Source organism: Nematolebias whitei, chromosome 21 (assembly GCF_014905685.2).
Source record: "Nematolebias whitei isolate Nwh7 chromosome 21, NemWhi1, whole genome shotgun sequence".
In the NCBI taxonomy this organism is placed as follows: domain Eukaryota; kingdom Metazoa; phylum Chordata; class Actinopteri; order Cyprinodontiformes; family Rivulidae; genus Nematolebias; species Nematolebias whitei.
The window spans coordinates 33,427,133-33,453,412 of NC_056518.1; the positions used below are offsets into that span (position 1 = coordinate 33,427,133).

General features: G+C 38.7%; 1 protein-coding gene across 1 annotated transcript in view; it reads right to left on the reverse strand.

The window, feature by feature from the left end:
* The window catches only part of syne1b (spectrin repeat containing, nuclear envelope 1b), a 154,414-nt gene that overhangs the window by 107,451 nt on the left and 20,683 nt on the right, over window positions 1-26,280 (reverse strand). The window contains exons 11-38 of the mRNA XM_037694836.1: window positions 25,175-25,282; window positions 24,950-25,087; window positions 23,777-23,941; window positions 23,555-23,667; window positions 21,889-22,057; window positions 21,714-21,810; window positions 19,227-19,429; window positions 18,920-19,084; window positions 17,915-18,067; window positions 17,692-17,835; window positions 17,147-17,314; window positions 16,374-16,532; window positions 15,626-15,790; window positions 14,297-14,431; window positions 12,827-12,985; window positions 12,407-12,615; window positions 9,898-10,006; window positions 9,606-9,770; window positions 8,221-8,388; window positions 7,301-7,477; window positions 5,973-6,113; window positions 5,714-5,874; window positions 4,234-4,384; window positions 2,579-2,806; window positions 2,408-2,506; window positions 1,133-1,320; window positions 837-960; window positions 599-765 (exon numbers count right to left, since the gene is read on the reverse strand). Of these exons, the coding sequence (XP_037550764.1) occupies window positions 599-765; window positions 837-960; window positions 1,133-1,320; window positions 2,408-2,506; window positions 2,579-2,806; window positions 4,234-4,384; window positions 5,714-5,874; window positions 5,973-6,113; window positions 7,301-7,477; window positions 8,221-8,388; window positions 9,606-9,770; window positions 9,898-10,006; window positions 12,407-12,615; window positions 12,827-12,985; window positions 14,297-14,431; window positions 15,626-15,790; window positions 16,374-16,532; window positions 17,147-17,314; window positions 17,692-17,835; window positions 17,915-18,067; window positions 18,920-19,084; window positions 19,227-19,429; window positions 21,714-21,810; window positions 21,889-22,057; window positions 23,555-23,667; window positions 23,777-23,941; window positions 24,950-25,087; window positions 25,175-25,282 (4,328 nt within the window). The remainder of the gene's footprint in view (window positions 1-598; window positions 766-836; window positions 961-1,132; window positions 1,321-2,407; window positions 2,507-2,578; window positions 2,807-4,233; window positions 4,385-5,713; window positions 5,875-5,972; window positions 6,114-7,300; window positions 7,478-8,220; window positions 8,389-9,605; window positions 9,771-9,897; window positions 10,007-12,406; window positions 12,616-12,826; window positions 12,986-14,296; window positions 14,432-15,625; window positions 15,791-16,373; window positions 16,533-17,146; window positions 17,315-17,691; window positions 17,836-17,914; window positions 18,068-18,919; window positions 19,085-19,226; window positions 19,430-21,713; window positions 21,811-21,888; window positions 22,058-23,554; window positions 23,668-23,776; window positions 23,942-24,949; window positions 25,088-25,174; window positions 25,283-26,280) is intronic.

The following is a 26,280-nucleotide window of genomic DNA, read 5'->3' on the forward strand; positions in this document are numbered from 1 at the left end:
ATGGATGGATGGATGGATGGATGGATGGATGGATGGATGGATGGATGGATGGATGGATGGATGGATGGATGGATGGATGGATGGATGGCGCCGTGCCGCCCAGGCGAAATGAAGCTGTTTTGACCATTAAATAAACGCATAATAAACGAGTCAGCGGTGACGTACAATAAATGCGACTTATACGCCGGACACTACAGTAATTATTTATTTTAAATCTTCTCCAAACAGACTTGTAGCCTGTCCTACACACTCAGCCACCCCCATGCTGCTACTGCAGTTTGTCCTGCTGTGAGTCTCACGCACTCTTCTTCCGTCTCCTCTCATTACTTGATGTGTCCCTCAGTCTGTTAAGATAACGGGGACGGAGGCATCTGTGCGTTTATTTTCATGTGGCTTGACTCAACATTAGCCGTCAGCTTGGAGAACCAGATGCCAATGGCATGAGAGCGTGTCCCTACGAGGAGGAAACGGCTAGAATCACTCTGGACAGAGTCAGAGAGTGTTTCTTTAACTTAGTGATTCATGCAGTTTATTTTAATCCTTCCAAACTGTGCACACCTCCATGGACTGTTACATGTTTCCTTTCATAGTGCCTTACCTTTGAGGGATGACTTCTTGTTGAACAGTCAGTCTCTTCTGTAGAGTCCAAAGTTCATCTTTTAGCTGAATCACTCTCTCTTCAGGCGCAGTGGGATGAAGTAAAGTGCCCAAAGACACCAAGTCAGCATGAGCCCTCTCAAGGCCCTGCTCCTCAAGCTGCAGGGCCTGAAAAACAAAAGTTTTATAACTTACTCTTTATCTCAGGGCAAAGACATATTTGTATGTTTGTGTTGTACCTGCAGCTCCTGCAGCTCAGCGTGCAGCTTGGCTTTGTCCGCTGACAAAGACGGACTCTCTGATTTGGATGCTGACTCACTTCTCTCCAGACAGGCCGTGAAGTTCGAGAGCTGTTTCTCATACCTAACTCAGATTACAAACACCGACGTCTCAGACAGCAGAAGCTATTGTTTCACTTTAATTTTTTTTTTGCAAGGGGTAATCTCATTTATTAATTTGTTTTAACCCTGTAATTGAATTAAACTAAAAGCATGTCTTCATATATGAAGTTTGTACGTTAGGTTTACTTTCATACTTTTGCCAGAGTGAAAGCAGGTTCTCCAGAGCGCTCTGTTTGTCCTTTGCTTCCTGTAGGTCCAGTTCATAGCTGGTGTTGAGCTGCGTGACGGTCCTCACTGCCTCCTCCTTGGCACTGAGCCGTCGAGCAGCCGAAGAGAGCAACAACAAGGTTCCCTTCAGCTGCTCCAGGCCCTGACAGACGTCCTGGTAACAACAACACGTGACGTTTAGCCACAAGAACCGCTGGAGAACTGATGCTGCCACACGAAGGACAACTGACGTTTCATTGTGTGACGCTGAGCTAGCATTGACATAATTAGTTTCTAGGTTTTAGTTTCTAGTAGCTGGCTGAGTTTTAGTAACTTTTAAAGTTTTCAAAATATTTAACTTGATTTAAAATAAAATCCCCCCTCAAAGTAAACTGAAATATCAAATTCCTTCAAAAAATTTTCTAGTTAATCTCTGCTTCAACTTGTTCTATTTTACCGTCTTGTGCTACTTTTAGCTTATAGCTACATTACACTTTTAGCAATTAGCTACCATTTAGTTATGTTTAGCTTTTAGCTACCTTACCACCACTTTAGCAATTAGCTATCATTTAGCTACTTTTTGCTTTTAGCTACCTTACCACCTCTTCTAGCAATTAGCTACTATTTAGCTACTACTTAGCTACTATTTAGTTACTTTTAGTGACCTTACCACTACTTTTAGCAATTAGCTACCATTTAGCTACTTTTAGCTCGTTTCATCTGGACCAGTTTCTTTAAGGGAAACATTTCGTCTAAGAAACTGGACCAGATGAAATGATTTTACCTTCTTTTGTTATCTATCTGGATGATTGAGCCTACAAACCTTTTTTAGCTTTTAGCTACCTTACCACCACTTTTAGCAATTAGCTACCATTTATCTATTTTTAGTTTTAATCAACTATTTTACTACCTTAACCTAGCTTTGACTACTTTTAGCTAGACTTTGGCTTCTTTTAGCTTCTAGTTAGCCATATAGCTTTTTCTACTTTTAGATAGTGTTTTGCTGCTTAGACTTAGATATAGTAAACTTAAAAGTAAACTTGGCATCTGTTTGGCTGCTTTTAGCTTCTGCTCTGCAACTTTTAGCTTGTGCTCTGCTGATTTAAGTATGCTTAGCCTCTTTTCTGCTCGTTTTAACTATAACAAATCTGTTCTGGCTTCTTCGGCTAATTTCAGCAGTCATTCAGCACTCAGCATCCACGCTATATTTTCTACTGAGGATATAAATTCAGTATTTTCTAAGATATAAGAGGGCTTTGTACCGTGTGTGTTTGAAGGGCTTTGTAGGTCTCTGATGAAGAAGAGCAGGATTTAACGGGGTTCTTCAGTTTTGTGTGAAGCACACAGAGAGAAGCTCGAGCCTGAAAGAAGATCAAAACAAACTGTAGCTGCCCTGTTTTTTAAACTGCAGCAGGATGAGGGAGTTCATTTACCTCTTCAAGGCTCTGTTTGAACTTCTGCTGGTGAGAGGAGCTCTCCTCCAGCTGACCATCAAGCTGCTGGACACTCTCCTTCAGATCTTCCCAGTACCTGCCGATTTGGGTCAGACGGGCCTTGATGCGAGCCGCCTCCCCTGAAGACACAAACTGGGCCAACGCCTGGGAGTCTGTTTCCAGTTGAGAAAGAAGCTCAGCTCGATCTTGAACCTCGGTCCCAACAGTCTGGCACAGAAAGCAATGAACAAGAAGCATGTTTTAGAAACAACACCTAGACAGGCATGTCTTTACAAAACTCACTTCATGCTTGTCGTTGTGGAAAAGTTAATTGAGGTAAAGCTAATGACAGCTGTGCTCTGTTTTGATGTGACTGATCAGATTAGCTCATCACAAACTTCATCTTGCATTCTGTGTTAGTACCTATTTTATTGTTCTTTAAAATCATAGATTTAGACACTGTTCAGTTACAGTTATCAGTGTTAAATGTAATTCCTGAGTGTCTATGGAAGTCGCCTCTGTGTCTGCCCCCCCACCCCCCCACCCTGCACAGCTGAATCCTGTACAGCAGAGGTGTCCACACTTTTCCATCATGCAGCTTCTTTTAAAATGACCAAGTCAAGGTGATCTACTTGCTATAAGGCAGGAGAACAACCTCTGGAAACGTTAGTGTTTCTTCAATGTTTACTGGGGGTAATAAACAAAAAATGAGCGGGTTTACATGAAAACGCTGTAGTTTCCGTATCAGTCAGGTTGCCAGATAAGAAATGATGAACTATAGTACTGTGGCTTTAAAATGATAGTATTTTGACCTAAACTGTCATATGTGCTGAGTAAAGATATTCTAAGAAGAGGTGTGTGTTTGTTGAACATGTGCACAGAAAAGGAGGGGGTAAATAAGACATTTTGCATTTATCTGGCAACCCTGATGCAGGCTCAGCTGCATTCTTCGTGCATGCAGCGTCTGCATGACAGTTGGTACAAACTGGTGAATACACCAACGTCTCTTTGGAGCCTGGATTTTATTAGTTTTGCTCCTACATGCTGAAAAAGGGTGAGCAGCACAAAAACACTCTGCTGTCTGGCATTTATTATAACTGTTGTTATATTTATTATAACTGTTATTATATTTATTATAACTGTTGTTATATTTATTATAACTGTTGTTAGTGCAGAAAAACTTTGGACCTCAGCCGCCTGGAGTGTGCACGTGCCACTTCACACTTGGAGTATTTCACACCTACGTGGGGAGTTCCCCCGAAAATCTCCACTCTGAGACCTGGATTCCTTCAGTTTCAGAGAGAATGAGGCCGTTGTCTGTAAATGAACGAGCGTTTCACGTCGTTTAAACGGGGCTTCAGACTGGCTGCCCTCTCCGTCAATCAAGAGACTAACTTCATAGATGGATGATGGGTTGACGTCTGTTTTTAATGACATGCCATCTACCCAGAATACCTTTGAGATCAACTGGTAGATTGAAGGCGTTTTTCTGAAGACACACTTGCAAAAATGATGACAGCCTGAGGTGATGTGGACAAACAGAGTCTGGTCAGGCTTGGGAAAACATTGCTCAAGGATTATGGAATGAAAATGTTTTGTTGTGACTGGAGCTCGTTGACTGGGATGCACAAGGTGTCAGTAGTTCAGCGCTTTACCTTTACTCCTTTGAGCTGCTCCTCAAGAGGCAAAGAGGAAGATTTTATCACATCCACTTCTTTTTCCTTTTCAGATATCCATGAGGAAAATGCTTCAAATCCAGCTCCAAATCGATCCCACTGACTTTTCATTCCTTCCAGATTCTTCACTCTATTGAAAAAACATAAAACAAATACTTACTTTAGTGATACGATAAATACCTTACAGTTTACTGTACACACAAAATGCCACGTGATAATTATTATTACGAGATCAAACTAAAATATTTCTAATTTCAAACACACCTGTACTACATTTGTCCCAGCATATTTCATATTAAAAATCAGCTAAACTTCCCTTTAACTCGTAATTAAATAATCTCAATAGTATGAATGCTGACTCAGCACTATTGTTTCACTGATTATGTTTTTTTGTTGTTGTTGCACTCAGACTTCCTCTGCATAGTTTAATTCATTTTAATCATATCAGAATTGTTAGAGAATTTTTGGTCAAAGTTTATGGATGTTTTTAACTAGTATGGCTGAGAAAGTTAACTGCCCATGAACCATATGTTTGGGTTAGCAGAGAGCTGGATGAGGAGCTGCAGGTGCAGAAGTTGCTTCAAGGTCACCTCCGAGTCTGTGAGCTCGATGGAGCTGATAAGAGTATAAAAACAAGCTTCACACACTGCCCGTGGCCGATTCTCATGACATATATAGTAACAAGTATCTAATATGTACATAATAACTAGTATCTAGTATCTTGCAATACTTATAATATACTAATATACTACTTACTAATATGCTTACTTAAAAATCTTCTGTGGCTCTTTTTGAGTAAGATTAAGTGAGAATATTTTTATCTAACAAGAATGTTCAGCTTAATTATGAATAGTGTGCTTTGATTTTTGTATATTTTTATCTATATTTACCGTTTTAAAAAATAAATTATATATAAGTAGGTGACATCCTGCAGCCACCAGGTCCCATAGATGTAGTTGTCCTGAAATCCAGGCTGGTCCAGCTCACCTTCGTATCAGAGAAACTTCAACTCTTGATGTTTTTAGTTGCATCTTACAACACATTTGAGCTGTTTTATTAAAGCATGAGAGTTTACATTGTTGAATCATTTTAGTGGTTTTATCTTCTGTCTCATTACATTTTTGATTTTGCTTATTTTTTGTGATTTCTGTGTTTGATATATTTTTTTTACCGTTTATTGTTTTGTGTGCAGAACTTTGGCCAGCAGGCATCTTTTTTAAATGAGCTACATAAATACTTTTGAGTCTAGCAACTGGTTGGTCCATTTTAGCTTTAGCATCTGTTTTGTTACTTTGATCATTTTTAGCAAATCTTTACATATTATTTGTTGACTTTAGGTTCTATTCTGCTTGTTTTACCTTTAACCGTTCAGATTTATCTCCAGCAGATTTTAGCTGTCATTCAGTACTCTGCATTCACATCCATTGTCTGTAAGATACAGTTTCTGTAGTTTTCTTACTCTTCCTTCAGGTCAGTCTGGGCTTTCTGAACTTGTTCACTGAGGGAACGAGCTTGTTGTGAAAGCAGAGTCTTGTTTCTTGGACCAAGCTGGATTTCTGTTGCCCTCTTCAGTAACGTGTTCATATGTAAGGCCTCAGCTTCACACTGCGTCAACAGCACCTTTTTATTCGTGTTTTAAAGGGAGACATTAACATTAATACATTATATATATATATTTGTTTTTATCTTTTTGTATTTTTTTTACAGACTGTGCGTACCCCTGCCTGATCCAGTTCGACTGCCAGGCTCTCTGGACTGCTGAAGTTCAGGTCTCTGCCAGTTGTCGAGCGAGCTTTGTTGACAAACTCGCGTACCGCTTCCTGTTGGCTGTCAAACTCCTGCCAGGCTGCCAGCGTGACCTGAGGATAATCACACATCAAAATTAACTTCATGACGTTAGTCATAAACAAAAACAACAAAGACTGAAGACGTTAACAACAGTAGATGTTTTTTAACAAGCTGCCAGCGTATTTACACTGACATTTAGCCTTTTTAAAATATTACAGCACAAACATAAATGTGATAAAAACTGTGTGTTTCAGGATCCAGATATCATTATGAGGGGAGAGCCAGCGCAGAGGTTAGAGCAGGTGAGCCTGGGATCAGGAGGTTGTAGGTTTGATTCCCTAAACCAACACAAAAAGTTGAGTGGGAAAGTTGAAATGCCCACACGGGTCTCTCTCCACCCTCGTTAGACCCACTGTGGGCTCTTGAAGAAACCCCTTCTTCTTGCTCCTTGGTACCTTAGGTGGCAGCTCACGTGTGATGGGAAAACATGTAAAGTATCAGTTTTATCTTTGGGGATTATAAGAGTATAATAATAATAATTAAAGGCATAGCATTAAATAAATACATACTGCCTGCCACTTTTTATGTTCAAGTTCAAGTCAACTTTATTGTCGTTATGTCAGTTTTAAATTGCAATTGTTTAAATTGAGAAATGATTAAGTTATGACCTTTTGGTAAAATCTTTTTTTTTTATTTTGAGGGGGGCGTTTGGCAAAAAGCAGCCAAAAATGGAACGACTGTATTTCAATAATGATGCACTTCAGAAAACCCATTCATAAGTGTTATAATGAGCATTTTAGCACAGATGTTTTTTTATACTCTGTGAGGCAGTACCAAGAAGTTAAACCTGGATCTTTATATTATTAGTATTGTTTTTATTTTCAAGATTTTTTTATCTCATGCCTGCAAATTTCTGCTAGATACATTAAAATAACTTAAAATAAATGTTGTCATTAGTTCTCATGAATCAAACATCACAAAAAAATATATTCTATTCTTATTCTAATAGGAGCAACAGGAGATAGTTCCTGTCTTTCTGCTCTTCTACTCTGAACACAGAGAAGTAAAATGAACTGAAGGTAATCTTGACATTCTTTAGTGTTTTATGCCACATGACACACATTTTGCAACGAGGAAATCCTGTTTCAAATCAGGGCTGATGAGGAAAAAAATGTGGCCAATGTTTTTTAAATAAAAGGAGCGAGACATCCTGTTGGTACTGGCAGACTGTGCTGTAAGGTTTCTACACTTAGCTTACCTCGAGGTTTTTCTCTTGTGAGTCCATATTCTGTTCCATTTTACTGAGTGTGTTCTCCAAACTGTGCAGATCCTGCTGCAGGGTTTCTCCCAGTCCCTCCTCCGCCTGCAGCTGCTGACCTCTGGTGACCAGATGCTGGACTTCCTTCCTCTTCAACTTCAGGCGCTTTAGCTGTTGCTGTGGGAAGAAAAACGATCAGTCTGAAATAGTTTTCATCGCATGGCTTTTGCAATCAAACTACTTCCGTGTGCTAATGTAACAATTCTTACAGCTAAATATTCAGTTTGATCAGGAACAGTACGCTATGGAATCTTGATTTTACAACTTTTATACTTTTAAACTATGTAACTTTACTTAAAATAGAATTCTCACAGATCTCCAAGTTTCTTCGTCTTCTTAGGCTGCCTTAAGCTTCTAGCTACTGTTCTGCAACTTTTAGCAATTAACTCCCATTCTGCTCCTTTTAGCATTTAGCTACAGCTTTGCTAAGTTTGGTTACAGTAATAACATCATGCAATGTATCATGCATGTCAATATACACTTGTATTTTTGCAACAACAACAAAAATAAAATCTAGTTTAGTAACTGGTCTGCCAATTTTGGCATCTGTTTTGTTAATTTAGCTTATGTTTTAACAGTTTGGGATTATATTCTGCTCCTTTTAGCTGTTGCTTTAACCTAATGTCCCGCTGCTTGTACCTCGTGTTCTGCTCATTCAAGCTTTTTTGGACTCACTTTAGTCTCTGTTCTGCTTGTTCTAGGCTTACAATCTTAGTTTTAGATTGAAAATGTTTAAAATGTGATTCAGTATTCAATATTAGTTCAGCAGTTTCTCTAGGTATTATTAAGATTAATGGGAGCAAAAATGAGCATGTTCTGAATAACAAAAGATAATCTATCAAATTCAAACTGATCCCTACCTGGTGAACAAGGAGCAGTTGTTGGGCTTCTCTGGCAGTTGAACAATCCAGTATTTTGGTCGCTTCGGCCTGTGCCTCTTTCTGCACCTGAACCAGGTCCTCCAGAGTACTCTGTACCTCCTCTCTGAACTGTACACAGTCTCCCACAGCCAGGACCATCTTTTCAGCCTTACACAAGATACAACAAAGAAAGAGAAAGGTTAATGTTGACTCGTAGTCATACGTTAAAGGCCTAGCGTTCTTTAAAAGAATGCACATCGACCAGAGTTTTGAACTGGGGTCATCTTGTGATGAGAATTGACAAAATATAACTGTTTTGGTCCAACCTCGATTGCATCATTTCACTGGATCTGTTAGCTCTCAGAGTATTTGTGGTGAGCGATTCTCAGCTAACGCCACACCAAAAAATCTGCAGAACTAACAGAGTTGCAACCATTTTTATATTTTCTAAGGTCAGTTAGCTTTAGTACAGCAATGGTTGTAGATGTACAACCAATCATTGAAATGACACACATACACAAGCAAAATAATTATGTATTAATGTAACATCTGTAACATTTGACCAAAATCAGTACATAAAACTGGTCAAATGTTGAATTCTATACATTTTTCAAAAATTTCTAAATTAAGTTCAGGAAAATTGTGTGCATTTCTTGATCTAACCTCATGTTAACTGGAACAATTTACATCAATCACCCCACTCTGTTAGGTTTGCTTATATTGCGGCTTTATGTATTCAGTGGAAAGAAAATGTAAAGACAAATCTCAGCAAGCGATATACCCACGTTTCCTGTGTCTCTGAGAGACTTTAATCGTGAATGTTTGTAGTATTTGAGGTATTTTTATTTTAAACTCCTGCCTGCATATGGATCCAAACACTGAGGATTGTGACACTTCCCCTCTGCTGTGACAAGAAGCCCAAAACAAGCTGAAACCATCTCTCGAGACATTATCTCCTCTCTGCCCATGAACCATGTTTTTGTAAATGGAGAGTGCTGTGTAAGAAGACTGCAGCTGGCTTCAAGGACACCCCCTGAACTCCGTGAACTTGGCTGAGCTGAGAGGGATATAAAAGTGAGCAGACAGCGCAGCTCGTGGCTCATTAGTCTGACGTGTTCCATACATATGCATTTTTATTTATTAACCTTTTATTTAACCAGGCAAATCCCATTGAGATCACGGATCTCTTTTGCAAGGAAGGCCTGGACCTGAAGGCAGCCCAACATTTGTGCATCTACGTATGTAATCTGTCTTGAATGAGTCCTCGCAAGTTAAAAAATCCGGTTAACAATGTCCTCCTGCCGTTGAGTGTGGTTCTTCTGTATAAACAAAGTTGGTGAGAGAGATTTGCACAGACAATATTGTTTCTGTTGGCTTTCACTTACCTCTAAGAGAGAAGTAAGAAGACCTTTAAAGTCAGTGGAAAGCTTGCTCAGTGTGCTGCCCTGCCTCTGGGCATCGCTGTCAGCACAGATTTCAATCAGCACAGCCATACGAGCTTTCAGCCAGCCCAGGTTCCCCTCTTGTAGCTCTGCGTCATTTCTCAGCTCCTGCAAACAGGAACACAAGGTGATTCAACCCATCTGGACTAAAATGCCATCTGATGCTACAGAACAGACGGCACATCAAATGAAGCAGCAAGGAGACTGTTGGGGTTTATCACACAGACTAACTCACCATGATGGTAGACTTCACCTGGCCATATTTTCTGGGATCACTAGCTCGATTTCTCAGCAGCCTCAGTTGACTTTCTTTAGATATAAGCCAACAGGAAAGTTCAGCATATCTGTTCAACACCATAAAAGACAAATAAATAAATTGGAAAAATTCTGAAGACATGTTAAAGGGTGCCAAAATGCAACTGCTGCCCAAAATATCAAACATAACTTTATAATAAATGTGCTGCCCTCTTTAGAAAGAAGACAGAGCAATTTGTAAATTGTTGTTTTTTTGTCCAAGCAGTCTTGTCATATTTTGTTTTGTTGTTGATGATTGTAGCAGCAATGGTCAGCACGGTTCCGCTAATCTGTTAATGCCAGAAGTAACTTTCTGTTAAGCAGATTAACGTTTTTGCTTACTTTGAAATCCTTTCCACTTCTGATAAATTTAAATTTGATAAAAGTTCGAGCCAACCTCTTTTTAAATGGTTCTCTGCACTGAACGTGTACAGGAATACACTGATTTATACAGAGCTATGCTATGCTGAACTAAGCACCACCTGGTGATGTCACCACCCTTGCAGTCCCCCCCCCCCCATATCTACCACAATCAGTCTCTGACTCCTGTGTCAGTTTACAGCCAATAGCAGAGTCTTTAACATAAATTAGGCCAAACCAAACCAGAACAGGAAAAACCATGAAAAATGCATTTTCACACTCAGAAACATCAAAAACAGTCAAACACTGCACACACAATTCCTACCCAGCATGCTTTGCAACGCTCACACTGTCTCTGGGATGTGACACCTCACACATTTCACACATCTTTACTTTAATGTAGATTTATTACCAAGAGAATATTGATGATGACGCACAGCAACTTTGTAGTTAATTATAAAAGTAGTTAATAACAAAGAGGATCACCAAAGCGAGTTAATTCATTAAAGTAAATGACACGAGGGAGACGTCCGACACACAGAGTTCTGCTCCGCCTCTTTGGTTCTGATGGACCGGAGTCATTTCTGAAAGCTCACCTCTGAACGGGACACGGACGCTTTACTTGTGATTTATAAACCGTTTTGAGTTGTGTTCACTTACAGCAATGTCACATTACACACAGTCTTACAGAGTCAGAGACAGCAGTGGATGATAAAAATTATTGCTTTAGCTTTAGCAAAGCTAAGTTTTTAGTTAGCAAATTAGCGGTTAGCAAAGCTAACTTTTTGGTGAGCTGTGCCCCCCACTGGCTAGCAGTAAAGACATGTTTAACAACTCCATCTGTTCTTTTAAATCTAAGAAAATGTGTGCCTGGAGTTTTGGTTTAACATGGTGAACATGGTGAATGTGTTTTAGCTTAGAATTGTTTTTTTAAAGCATACTGAATCTCTGTTTGCCATATGAAATGTGCTTTACAAAAGATTTACTACATTTTAACTCTAAGTTTAGGTGTTCACTCTCTGCATTCTGGGGGGATTTGAAAGAGTCCTAAAGCAGCGAGAGACACACTGGGTGAACGAAGAACAAATCATGTGTAATGTGAACATGTACGAGTTATAAGAGAGTAAGTAGAGTTTAACCGCAGCCAGTCATCCTCCTCCATCTCACTCTGTCCTGGTCCACAGTTTCTATGACCTTACTCTTCTTTCTCTTTATTCATTAGCTCCTCAAAGTGATCCTTTTACCTTCCCAACACACTCTCCTTGCTTGTTAGAACATTACCATTTCTAACAAGCCTAACCTGCTGCACATCCTTTCCAGCCTGATCCTGCTGTATTACCAGTCAATACAAGCCCTTCTCTCCTTCCTTAATGTCCAACCGCTGGTACACATCTCAGTTTATCAGTGATTTGAAAACTTTAGACAATTCAAAAGTTAGAGTAACATCATCAACTGTCAGTCGAGCACTGTGGGAAAATACTGTAAAATCCTAAAACTTAATCTGTGATTTTGTAAAAATAAATAAGTAAATACAGGTTAACGTATCAAAATGGAATAATGCAATAGCACCCTTAAAAATCCAAGTTATAAAAGAAAAAAGTCTATACAAGTTTTCAATAAAAGTTCTTAGTATAATTATAACATTTTAAAGCACATACAGTATAACAAAATACATTTATTGTTCTTATGCACCTTCCATAAAAATAGGTCATATAGATAAATTGTAATGTTTTTAAATAACTAAATTGGGTTTTATACTTCAAACTCACAAGTATGCTAGACCAGGCTGATCAAAGCATTTTGTCTTTCAAGGAAGACGTGATGTAACTTATTGTCTTCAATTAAAATCATTTGCAGTGAAAAAAAAGTGCAACAAACAAAAACTGCTTTCAGTCTAAAGTGAAGGAAGAATTTTAATGTGATTACTTTGGGTATGAAGAGAGCTCGTGACACTGCAAGGCAAAGCACAAAGTGTCGTTCGTATTGTTGCAACAGCTCCAGTTTAAAGCCTGGGGCAACTCAAAACCAAAATACATTTTTTTTTATGTTTCAAACTTAACCAGAAAAAAGTATTTCTTAAAATACTGTACCTTGCATTGTACTCCTTCCATTTGTCTGGGTGCTGCATTAGTTTCTGATGAGTGTTCTCGATTTCCTCTCGGACCTCATCCAAGTCCTTTCTCACGGTTTCCAGTATTTGGTGAGCAGGGTCACTCTCGGGGAGTTTTTGACATAGTTCTTCTATTACCTGCAGCCTTTTCTCACATATGGACTGGGGTCCTTTCTCCCTAAAAAAGGCCTTGATGACATTTGTACACAAGAGAAGTAATGATGTGAATACAATACAGTGACAGAAAGAGTGTCAACTTTCATCAATGCATTAAAATCATCTATTTCCACATTGTTACACTAAATGCTAATTGGACAGAGACAAACCAACGCACACGCGATAAAACCATTCACCACCTTTCACCATTGGCAGCAGCAAATAATATACTCAACTTGCTCACCCTGTGCTCTTTGATGAGCCTCTCGCTCCCCATGCTCGTTAGGTGGCGGTTTTCCCTGGTCAGCTCTGCCTGGCACTCCTGCAGTGATGCCATTAGCTTGTTCCTCTCCACCTCCACCTTCAGGTGCAGAAGGTGAAAGGGGGAATCTGTCTGTATATCCTGAAAAAAGGAAAATACCTGCATTTACATTTTCTTTCCACAGTGATCTTTATTTAAAAAAAAGAACTTTAAAGGCCATACACCAATGTCCCCCATAGCTGAGGGATTTGAATTACAGCCTGACTGATATATCGGTATGGGCTGATACTTTAGGCCCGATATAAGACATATCGGCATCGGTGATAATTGTCCCATTATGCACCGATAATTTATTTTTTCATTTACCCTTTATTTATCCAGGTAGTCTCATTGAGCCACCAGAACTCATTTTCAAGAGAGACCTGTTTAGGGAGCAGATGGTGGGGGTTGAGGGCCTTTCTCAGGGGCCCAGAGTGGGACAAATGAGGGTGGAGGCAGGTGTGGGTGTTTCACCTTTTCCACCCACATTTTGATGTTGATGGTACCAGGAGTTAGGGTTAGATGATATATGTGATAAAAAATAAATAAACACTGGGAACAAGCAGTGTCCTTACTTTCAAAAAGCGTAACTGTACAACGTGTCCAGCAATGTAACTTTTTGGTAAGCTGTGCTCTAATTTGAATAGTAACACTTGCAGTTTTCAAGATGAATGTTTTTCTGGACTGGAATTGAGGGAATGCAAGTAAACCTTAATGTTTTTGAAGCAAAATGTTAAAGTATGTAGGTGTTACACTGTGTAAAAGAATAGAGGTGGGTTTTGGTTTTTGTGTTGTGACATTCTGAGAAAGCACAGAATCACGGATTCTGGTGAGTGGCAGGAGTAATTTTATCCATGATCAGGTGCAAAGTGCAGCCAGTGGGTGGCCATTGGTGGCCTTGGCCACCGTAGACTGATTTTGGCCACCCCAGTCGTTTGAGGAAATTATACATTTATGCAAAAACAAAAAAAAAACAACTAGAAACTATAGTTTGCCCTTCCTGACAAAACCACAGACCACAAGTGTGGGGCAGAGGGCTGACATCTAGGGCACCCAGGGGAGCAGATGTTGGTGGTTAAGGGCCTTGCTCAAGGGCCCAGAGTGGGGTAAATGAAGGTGGAGGCAGGTGTGGGTGCTTCACCTTTCTCACCCACATTTTGATGTAACAGTCAGGGGTATTCAAACCAGCGACCTGCCAATCACAGGCTCGCCTTCTTTAACCTCTGCTCCACCACTCCTCCAACAAAAACAGTTTTAATTGGCATAACAATATGTTTGTTCTTATTATTTAGACAGAATGATAAAAATCCTGTAGATTTTACGTATTTTGAAAATAAAAATCAGAAAATAATGTAAAGATATTTATTACCAACGTGTCCAAAACTTGTACTTTGAATGGATTATTTTACCAACCTTCCAGTGCTTATGCAGCTTCCTAACGGTTTCCTGCAGTGACTGCTGCTCCTGTTCAGGCAAAATGTCTGTCAGCTCATCACAAGCCTTGAGGAATGTATTTAGAGCCCGCTGGTCCAGCTGTCCAAAGAATTCCTGAAAAAATAATTTAAAAAAATCTAACGGTTGTCTTATCTCACCAAGATACATCTGTGTCACTTACTCTCTGGTTCAATATGTTTGCAGTTCATTTAACACAGTTTATACATGTGGTACCTCAATGTCCCGTCACTGAGAGACTTCAGTAGTTAATGTTTGCATTTTTTGAGATGAGTGTTTTTCTGGACTGGAATTGAACAGGCAATGCAAGTAAACCTTAATGTTTTTGATGGAAGGTATTTAAGTGGATAAGAGTTAAAAGATGAAAGGTAGTTTATTTATTCATTTAATTTTATTGTAAAGGACAGCAGAGTGATGATCCTGGTGAGTGGAGGGAGCAATTCTATCCACCACCATGTGCAGTGGAGGAGCCAGGGGGTGGTCAGTGGTGGCTTCGACCACCATACATAGAATAAGCTTCGGCCACCCCACCGGCCACCCCAATTATTTAAGGAAACTGTACTTTTAAGCAATATAAAATCTATGATGGGGTGGTATATTTGCATATATGTATGTATGTCAGAGGCCATCTTGGATTTAGATGTGGCAACCCAATTTTCAAAAGGAACCTTTCTTATGCCTAGATGTAGCCAAGCACCTAAATGGAAGTCTGTAACTCGTTCATTTTTCAGGTCATCATGCTCACAACATCCACAGATGGACGGACTGAGGGTATTTCCAGTTCCCCCTCTTCACTCCATGACGAGGGACAATTATGACCCAACCTTATTTTTGAACTCTTCCCATGAGCCTTTGAGCAGTTGTTAACTGAAATCCAAGCATTCCCTGAAGGAATGCATATCGCTCACACACAGTCGTAAGTGTTAAGGTTGAAAAAATATTAAATTGCAGTAAATTTGGTCAAAAGTTAAAAGCAATAACATGCAAGGCATGTTAATGCTCACAGTATGTGTTGGGAGTGACCTCATTCCCACACCAAGCTTCAGCTCAATATCTGGCTCAGTTAGGGGGAGGGTAATGTTCAGTAGCCGAAGCGGCCATCTTGAAATAGATTGACTCCAAAAGTTAATCAGTTGTGCACATACATCCAAAAATAAAGATTATTTAAAATTTGCCAAGTGATCCATGGGATATTTGCTAACACAACAGACAAAAACACACAAACAGAAACAGGCAAAAATCATTTTGCCCTTTCACCTTTGGCAGCGAAAGATTAAAAAAGATTCTTACTGTGTGTTTCTTAATCAGCTCCTCCGGGTTTCCTCTTTCAGTCAGACAGTCCTGTGCCGTTTTAAGTATCTTCTCTAGCTCTAGTCGTGACTCATCAAATCTCTTCATGAGGCTGCTGTTCGCCTCCACGTGCTTCCGCCACTCTGTTGATTCCTTAATCATATTCTGAACACAAATCATTATTTCAATTTCTAAATGCTTATTTGGTTTAAGTAGCGAAAATACATTTTCTGTAAAAAAAAAAAAAATTGAATAAACGCTTAAATTTTCTGAATTGTCTGAAGAAGATGAAACTGAGATGTTAAAGCTAAAAGAAGCAAAACATTACCGAACAGCTTAAAGGTGCATCACATTAGCTAAAAGTTAAAAGCATCAAAACACTTCATAAAGCTACAAAAACAAAACACTAGCTAAAAGTATCAAAAGGCTAGTTAAAAGCTAAAAGTAACAAGAAGCTAGCTCGTAGCAAAACAGCAGCTAAAAACAAAGAATACCAAAGCAGATTTTAAAAAAAAAGTTTTAAAGGAACTGAAGTATTTTGATGAATGATACAGTATTTGTAAATAAAATATGTTCAAAAGTTACAAGCTACAATAAACAAAAGTCATAATATCTCATAAATATGAAATCTACATAAATCAATATGGCATATACAGAAGTAGTTAGATTTAAAAAATGCAAAACAGGAAAACAAAAGTGTAAAAGCTAACTCAGAGTTCGGACAATAAATGCATTAAAGTGGGGTTACCTGAGACGAGCTCTGCAGATCCGCCACTCGTTTCTGCAGCAGACTCATGTCCATGTGTTGGAGGGTATTACTGGCGCTCATGATTTTTTGGATGCTCTGATGGTTCCTCTCTATGACAGTCAGGCACTTCTTACAGCTGTGTGTGCAGGTTGCAAGCTCCTGTTGTGTTAATGGACAAGAAGGGCGTGAGCTAATTCTTAAAAGTTTGTGAATATGACCAGCAGGCATCAAAACTTTGTAGTGTATTTTGCTGAACAGAGCATGGTGAGTTTATTTTTATTGATTTGTAAAATAAATAAATCAACAATAAAAAATTCTCTTCAATCCTGCTTGTCATTAGCTATGTGCCTCTCAAGTTAGCAAACTAATGCTAAGATAACCTAGCATAGGCTATTGCTGTTAAAACTTTATCCAGAACAATAAATCTAACGTAGAGGTAAAATATATCAGTAACATCATCTTTGTCGTCCTCAATGAAATGCATTGTTTGTCTCAAATCTTCACTTCTCTACAAAGAAAAATAAACTCTGCTGTGGTCAATACCAACGGTCTGCATATTAAAAAACACAGACGGTATAAACCTGAGTAAAGTTGAAGCACAACAATACATGCAGGTACACACACACCCACAAGACTGGAACACAATTATTATCACTCTATTTTTGATGTTAAGCAGTGGGCTATAAACATGACAAACTTAACTTTGAATTTTGAATGAATATTTTAATCTCTAAGCATTAAATCTGTTTAAAATGCAACGTTATACTTGTTACCTGGCATTTCTGTTTAAAGTCTACTGGTCCCTCAGAGTCTGTGCTGCTGGTGATATGACTAGCCTTCTCCAGAGCTTGGTAGAAGCCCGTGATGTTCTTCTCCATTTCCTCCAGTGGTGGTAAGAGGGACTGAGACTCCCTCAGCAGAGGCAAACATCTGTCCCTAACCTGGTTAAATAAGTGTATACAATGGAAAAAGACTAAACCGTCAAGGCACAATAAACTACATTGAACAATTAAACGAGCTCTAGAGATGCGGACAGTTTGGTTGGTACCATTCCACAATAATAAGAACAAAAAAGACAAGTCATGTGGGGTTTGTCCATACTGTTTTAGTATATCTTTGCTAAACAAACAATAAACCAGTTATTTGCCATTTTTTGTTTACTTAATCACATACTAAAGGCATGAAGATAAACATGAGATGATTGCTTTTAACTGAATGGCTTTTCCTGAGTAATGAAGCATCGTTTGGTTTCTATAGGTATCAACCATATTTGTATCTAAAACATTATCATCCCACTTTTTGCAGACACTAAGCTCACCTTACTCAGCTGCTCTTTGATTGAAGCCATCACAGTCATCATCTGTGAGATCTCCTCTTGAGGAGTGTCTTTGGTCAACAGCTGAGCCGTACGGCTCGCAGCCTTGCAGGCTGCTTCCATTGCTGGCACTTTGTGTTTGATTTCCTAAAGGAAGAGGAAAAATATCAAACAAGGTGATTCAGAACTGAAGCAAACAACATAGGGATGGGATGACGAGGTTTACCTCAACGTCTTGAACAAAAGTTCTGACGTTCAGGAAAGACACTTGAACAGGAGCAGTCATCTTCTCATTTGTTGCATCCATGAATATTTTCAAGGTATTAATCCCATCATGATAGTCCTGCCTCAACTTATCGACTTCATCTGCTCTTGCATACTGCCAATAAAAAAGAAGAAAGTCATAAATTATTTTGATTAACTTCGGTTTTGCAAAGCCAGTATCTCACAGGGCTGCAGCTTTTGGAAACTAGTTGGTGAATCAAAATTGTGTTAATGGTGAAGTTTTCAACGTCTCACTAAATGCAACGTGTTTGTGATCAAGCCACCAACAAGACATGTTGCTGTTAGTTAGAAGAAAACCTGTGTGTTCACAGGGAGAACACAGCAGCCCTGAAGAAGTGGTATTTTATCTCCAAACTTTATCTTCAGAACTGGACAGCTCTTTTATCTCCTACCTAAATTACTGTTGAAACATAAAAATGTATGTGCGACCTTCAGATTGTTATCCTGTTTAATAATGTTTTCAAGATATAACTTACAAACTTCACACGGTTTGCCTCCCAATAATTTGGCAGTCAGAGAGTGAAGGACACATGGATCTAGATACCATGATGATTATAACAGGTGACTAACAGCAGCTTTAACATTGATGTTTTTTTTAATTCTTGGTTCATTTTAATTTTTTATACAGTTCATACAACTAAATGCAGACATTTTCTCTTAGCTTGGTTTATTATACGACTATGTTGGAATTTCAGGCAGTAGATGCATTGACATCCATAACGTTTCCTAAAAAAACATCTAAATATTTATTACTAGATGGTTAGACCGTTGGATTGTCACATATTTTTTAACATGTTAAAAATTCCAGTAACTCATGCACCCCCACAAATGTTTCATTACACTTAATTTCATTCCCCAACTAATCTCCAGCAGTTGCTGCTCAGTCGGATTCTGGCTCAACAGGAAATACATTTATTGGTAAATTCATTGATCGTAAACAACTTACATGTTTGACTTTGACAAACAGCTCCCTCCATCTCCCATTCAGCAGCAAAAGCTGCTGCTTTAGATCGCGTGAGACCATCTCATCACACGTCTCAATGAGAAAATTGCCAGCATCGTTCATGTCCATGTGCTGCTGGATCCAGTGAGCAAAGTTTCTGAAAAAGTCCTGAAACAAGACAGGAGCTTAACTGAGCATGATATCAAAAGCAGCTAAATTATAGCTGTTTATCAAATATACCGTCTCAAATGTAAAGTCATTTCCAGTTTTCCTCTCATATCTCCAAGTTCTCGTTGCTGAATCCACTTACTCGTTTGGCATTCTCTGATTGGTTGACCATTTGCTCAGCGTCTTCCAACCAAGCCTGCAGGGCGGCCACGGTGCTGCTGTATTTCTCCCAGTTACAAATCACCTCTTCCAGCATGCTGCGAACGCTTCGGACCTCCAAAGCCAGGTTCTTCCACTGAACTGTCGTTTCATTGAGGAATTTGCTCACGCCTTCTGCTTCATCAACTGGAAATATATGAAGCAGCTCAGTCGAACTGAAATCACATGGGTAGTGTGCAACAACCTCGATTCCAAAAATGTTGGGTTGTTGAGTAAAATGTGAATAAAAACTAAATTAAATGATTTGCAAATCTCATAAAACCTTATTTTATATACAATGGAACAAAATAAACATATCAAATGTTTAAACTAAGAAATTGTACAATATTTGCACAAATAGAAGTTAATTTTAAATGTATGGCAGCAGCGCACTTCACAACAGTGGGGACAGAGCCATGTTTACCATTGTGTGAAGCACCCCCTCTTCTTATGATAACAGTCTGTAAACATCTGGGAACTGAGGAGAGCAGCTGCTGGAGGTTTTGGAGGGGGACATTGTCCCATTCTGGTCTGATGGAGGATTCGAGCTGATCATCAGTCCTGGCCTTCTTAGCTGATTTTTTGTTTCTTGATGAGACCAATATTTTCATTTAGTTAGAAGTCTGGACTGCAGGCAAGCCAGTTTAGCACCTTGATTCTTCTACTACTGGGCAGCTGTGGCTGAGTGGTTAGAGCAGTCATCCTCCATTGCAAGAGTTGGGGGTTCGATTCCACCAGCGGTCGCATGCCGAAGTGTCCCTGGGCAAGACACTGAACCCCTCACTGCCTTTGATGTGTGACCCATTGGTGCATGAATGTGATCTAAAGCCTGATTATTATCTGTATAGATCTAGTAGAGTGATGTATGAATGGGCAGATGAGGACACAGATTGTGTTGTAAAGCACTTTGATTATCTTGATAAGATATGGTGCTATATAAGTGCAGTCCTTTTACGAAACCATGCTGTAGAAATGGATGAAGTTTAGTATTATCATTATAAAATTTGAAAGGCCTTCTCTGAAAAAAATGTAATTTGGATGAAAATATATGTCATTTTAATATCTGTAAATTATTTTCTGCATTAATGGTTCTTTTTTAGGTATATAGGCTCCCCATGTCATAGGCCCGTATGCACCCCATACCATCAGAGGTAGGCTTTTGAAATTTGCACTGATAAGTTCCAGTAACATTCTAGAAAACTTTTGATGATATTACAAACTGTAAATGACGTGATATTCAAAGTCTTCCCCATTTTGTGTTGAGGAACTTTAATCTGAAATTGTTCCACTAGTTTCAACATAGCAGTTTCCTCACATGATTGGGGTGGTTGGTTTATTATATATATATATATATATATATATATATATATATCGGCAGCCATCTTGGATTATGACATGGCAACCCAGTTCTTGATAGTGACCTTTCTTAAGCCTAGATACAGCAACACACTAAAATGAAAGTTGGCACATTGCTTATTTTTCAAGTTATCTAGCTCACAATGTTTACATATATTCATATATGGCGGCAGCCATCTTGGATTTTGACATGGAAGCCATTAAATCATTCTGAAATTAACATGTCAGTGACTGACGTGTGGATGTATGCATACTGTATTTGTAACAAGTATTAATGTATTTGTGGATTTTTAGACATTTTTGGACATTATTTAGACATTAATCTGTTGGACTTCTGGCAAGAACCAATGCAGACATGTTCCTGTTTTTAGTTTTCTACGTTCGCCTTATAATCTAGCTGTTTGTGCTACTTTTTTGCCATCTTATTTTAATTTGTAAAAAAAAAACTGCCTCCTTTATGATTGTCTATTGTTGTTGCTGTTGTCCATTGTTGTAAATAAAGGTTGAATGAAAAATTGTTTTTTATTTTAATGTAATGTATTTTATTTTATTAATATATGTCTAATATGTTCCATTGTGATAAAATATGGGTTTAAAAGATTTGTAATTCATTACAATCTGGTTTTATTTACATTTTACATAATATTCCAACTTTTTCAGAACTTAGGTTGCACTACATAATACTGTACTTACTTAATTTAAAAATAAGAAACATTTCATTATGTTTACCTAGTGTTTCAATTAGGCTATGTTAGGTTCGTTAAGACATGCTAAAATAGCATTCCAGTTATAGTTACACCTCCATGCAAAATGCAGTACAACCTTTTAGGTTCTGGGAATTCAAACAACGTTAAGAAAAGAATCACTGTGCCCCAGATTTACAAAAATAAATGTTTCAGGAAACAGGCAAAATGAAGGTTTTCAAGACCTTTTTTGGACTTACCTTTGTTACAGGTTTTAGACCCTGTAACATAAAATTGACAGTAAGACTGTTTACTTTGAATCCGAAACAAAAAATAATCTATCTTAATATATTCCCAAATATATACGTGGGATGAATGTTGAAGAATCTTACTTGAACTGTCAGATTTCACATAAACCTCTGCAGCTTGTTTGAGGGCCGTGAAGATGATCTCATACTGCTCAAAGAATCTGTGGCCTTCAGTAAAAGTCTTGAAAGAAAAAGATAAATATGAAATGAACCATACAAACCGTGTCATTCAAATCAGGCTATAATAATCACAACTTACAAGGTAGCTTTGCAACAGGAGTTCAACCGAATCTCGTCGGCCATATTTTATGATCCAGGACTTGAGCTTCGACTCAGCCAGACCAAGAAATGCCATCAAGCGGTACTTCATTTCCCAGAATTCCAGCTTTATCAAGTGAGAGTGTGACGACGTAGACACGAAGTTGAACCTGCAATTTATGTAAACACTCCTATATTGTTCATTTTTCTCTTTAATAAACAGATAAATAAAGGAATGCATGTCTCCAGTCAATATTTAATGCCACACATTTGAACCAAGTCCCCTCAAAATAAGACAGAGTGGAGTTGCAGCTGTTTTGGTCAAACCTCAAAAATATTGTTATGAACAATCTTAAGTGATATTTATTGTGGAATCTTGCAAGATGTGTTAGCTTTCAAAGTATGAGCTGAAGATGGTTTCAGCTATCACTTCATCAGATTGTAGCTCTTCTTTCAGGTGTTCCCTCTTCAGGGGTCTCCACAGCAAGTCCTCCTCCTCCATCTCACTCCGTCCTCTGTGTCCTCTGTCCTCACTCCAACTACCTCCATGTCCTCTCTAACTGCATCCATATATCTCCTCTTTGTCTTTTTCCTGGCAGCTACATTTCTAACGTCCATCTACCAATATACCCACTGTCCCTCCTCTGGACATGTCCAAACCATCGTCTGTCCTCTGGACATGTCCACACCATCTCAGTGTGTCCTCCCTAACTTTATCTCCCAGTTGTTCAACCTGTGCTGTACCTCTAATGATCTCATTCCTGATCTTCTCCATCCTTGTCTCTCCTAAGGAGAACCTCAGCATCTTCATTTCTGACACTTCCAGTTCTGTCTCCTGTCTTTTTGTCCATGTCTCTGTCTCCAGACCATACAACATAGCTGGTCTCACCACTGTCTTGTAAACTTTTCCTTTGACCTTTGCTGACACCCTTTTGTCACAAATCACTCCTGAAACTTTTCTCCATCACTCCATCCTGCCTGGACTCTCTTCTTCACCTCTTTACCAGACTCCTCATGTTCCTGGACAGTGGACCCCAAGTCCTTGAAGTCCTGCACCTTTGTGACCTCTGCTCCTTGTAGCCTCACTGTTCCACATCCTCCCTCTCATTCACACACATGGACTCTGTCTTACTACGGCTGACTTTCATTCTTCTTTCAAGTGAACACCTCCACCTCTCCAAGTTCTCTTCCACCTGTTCCCTGTTCTCACCACAGATCACAATGTCATCTGCAAACATCATAGTCCACATCTCAATCAGATTCTAGCTCAATGTCTATAAATTTGACTAAGTTAAAGTTTGCTCAAGTTGATTAGCTGCGACGGCCTTCTTGAATCAGGTTGAATACTAACGTTATTAAGTTCTACATGTACTACATTCAACAAATACTTTCAACAGTTTCATTAAAATAAGTTGCAAATTTGCTATTATTTTCTATTTGGCTGTTTTGTTCATAAGATATTTTTCTAACAGGCAGGACTGATACAAACAGTTGGGAATGACTCTGAGCTACAACCCCAAAAAGATTTTCTCAATATCTGTAAAACTGACAGATTTCTATCCATTTTTATAAACTCTACAGACAATCGAACACAGTTAAAACATTAATGTTCCACCTTAGAGGACAGGAAATATTAAAAATGATATTTATTCTCCTAAAGGCCATACCGTTCTGCCATGTCCTGGAGCTGTTCTGGTGGAACAGGTACCCCGTTGACCGATCTGTCCTTGTGGATCTGAACAAAAGTCTGCCTGTGTGATACCACGCTTTTTAATACCTCCTGAAAATATAAAAACACAATCATGCTCATTTTGGCAGTGAATAGTTGTGATTATAAATGTGGAACAACAAGATTGCTCCAAATGCACTGAAAAGTCCTGATGTTTGACCTTGTGCTGCTCTAGTTTTCTGTGGAGGACATTGGCTGTTTCTTCATGAACAAGGTGGAGGGGGATGTCCTCCCTCAGAGCCATCTCTGCTCGGTGAAGCCAGGCTCCGATCACTCCCAGGGGGCCAGGCAGAGACTTGTCCAGATGGATGTGCCAGTCCAGCAGCTGTGATTGACAACCCATTAAAAACACACACACAAAAAAGATCCAACAATGAAGGAGACCATGTTGTCATGACAACAGAACATTTACGTCTGGACAAGCTGAGGATGTCTGGAGAAGAAAGGTTCCTGGTGAACAAGTGGTGGTCCCTTGTCGCTGAGGGATTTGAGTAGGGAATATTTGCAGTTTTGAAATGAGTGTTTTTCTGGACTGGAATTGACCAGGAAGTAAACCTTAATGTTTTTGGTGCCAGACACTGTAGAACAACGGTAGGTTTTTATTTGTTGCTTGTCTGAGGCAGCGCAGAGTTCAAGGCCGCCACACAACTAAATGGAAGTTGGTATCCCAACTTATTTTTCAAGTTATTGTGCTCACAACATGCATGGACGGACGGACGGAGGGAATTTCCAATTCTCCCTTTTTGTTCTGCGACAGAGGACAACAAAGACCTTTGTTCTCATCTCCAGCTCCTCTTAATGCACTCATTCCACGTCAGTTAATCAAACTGAACATTTACTGGAGGGAAACAAAAGACCTGTCTTGTTTTTTAGATCAGATTAATACATAAATAAATAAATAAAAACAGCACTTTTTAGCATTTTCTTATGAAGTTCAATGTGATCTCATGTAACGTTGCCAAACTGATCGGATCGGAGCATTTGATATGGATTTTTTTGTCAGCTACTACCAAACTAAATATTAGCTAAATATCTGTAAAACTAAATTAGAGACATTGTAGCTTGATTAGCTGTAGCAGCCATTTTGAATTTGGTTTTCTTTAGAAGTTAATCAATTGTAAACTTGAACTGACTGAATATTTTCTGAAAATGTCATTAAAACTCATTGAAATCCATTCAGTGATTCATCAGATATTTTGCTAACACACAGCAAACACAGCATCGGCCTTTTACATTTGAAGGCGGGTGTGAAAGAAAAACTGAAATCCATTATTGAACATAAAGTTGTATAGTGTGACTCTGAATATAGTTCAGAGATATGTGGTGCATGTACCCTGGCAGACAGGCGGTCCCAGGCCTGCTTGACCACAGCTTGGTCCACTGAAAGCTTGCTGTCCTTATGGATCGGCTGCAGCAGAGGATCCGTCTGCTTCTTCTTCATCTCGTACTGAACGTGGAAGCTTTTGAAGACCTACAAAACACCATGAAAAGGTCATATTATTGTAGGTTTAGTGCGCAGAGGAACTTTGTCGTTGTTTTTGTTTGGAGCATAACGGACCTGGTATTTGTCTGCGAGGCTTCCCTCGGCTGCCTGGGCTCGCAGCAGATCTCTCTCCAGCTGATCTAAAAACACCTTCAGCTCTCGAAGCATCTTCCGCTCCTCTCTCTGTTGCAATGAGAACACAAAGAGCTTACATTCCCAGCAAACCTAATGGTGTGATTGCTGAGACAGTATTGTTTATGACTTTATTTGTCTAACTTAACTTTAGTTTTTAACCAGGGCACTCCTGTAAATGAGATTTTTAATCTCAATGCATTTATTCTGGTAAAATAAAGGATCAAATAAAATAAAAAACTAACGTTCTGGTAGGTAAAACTTTTAACTATTGTTCTACTACTTGAATTTTTAGTTAATGCTTTATTGGTTTTAGCTTTTAGCTACTGTATTGTACGTTGTTTGGCAAATTTTGACATTTGGCTTAGGTTTTGCTCATTTTATTTTATAGCTGTTTTTTTTAAAACAGCTTTCAGCTGATTTGCTGGCTTTACATTTCAGCTACTGTTTAAATAAATATAGCACTCAGCTACAGTTTAGCTAATGTTAACTTTAGTCAACTGTTTGTGAATTTTAGCACTATGCAACTGTTTTGATAGTTATAGCTTTTGGCTTTAGTTTAACTACTTTTAGTATTAAGCTATTCTGCAAAGTTTAATTTATAGCTGCTGTTCTGCTACTTTTACCTTTGAGCTACCATTCTGCTGGTTTTAGCTTTTAATTACTGTTTTTTAATATAGTTTACTGTTGATCTAATTTTAACCTTAGGCTTCTGTTTAGCTAATTTTACCGTTTTGGTTTTGTTTTGTTAACTGTAGCTTTTAGTTTTGTTTTGATGACTTTAATATACAGCTACTGTTTTGGTCTCTTTAGCTTCCAACCATTGTTTTTTTATGGTTTTAGATTTTAGGTCTGATTTAGTTAATTTTAGAATTTCACTACTGTTTATTTATATTTAGCATTTAACTATTGGTTGTTAGTTTCAGCTTTTAGCGTTTGCTTTGCTAAGTTTAGTTCTTAGCATTTGTTTTGATTGCGTCAGTCTTTGTTTAGCTTCTTTTAGCTTTACTTTAGCTAATTTCAGCTTTTGTTTTAATTGTTTAACTATT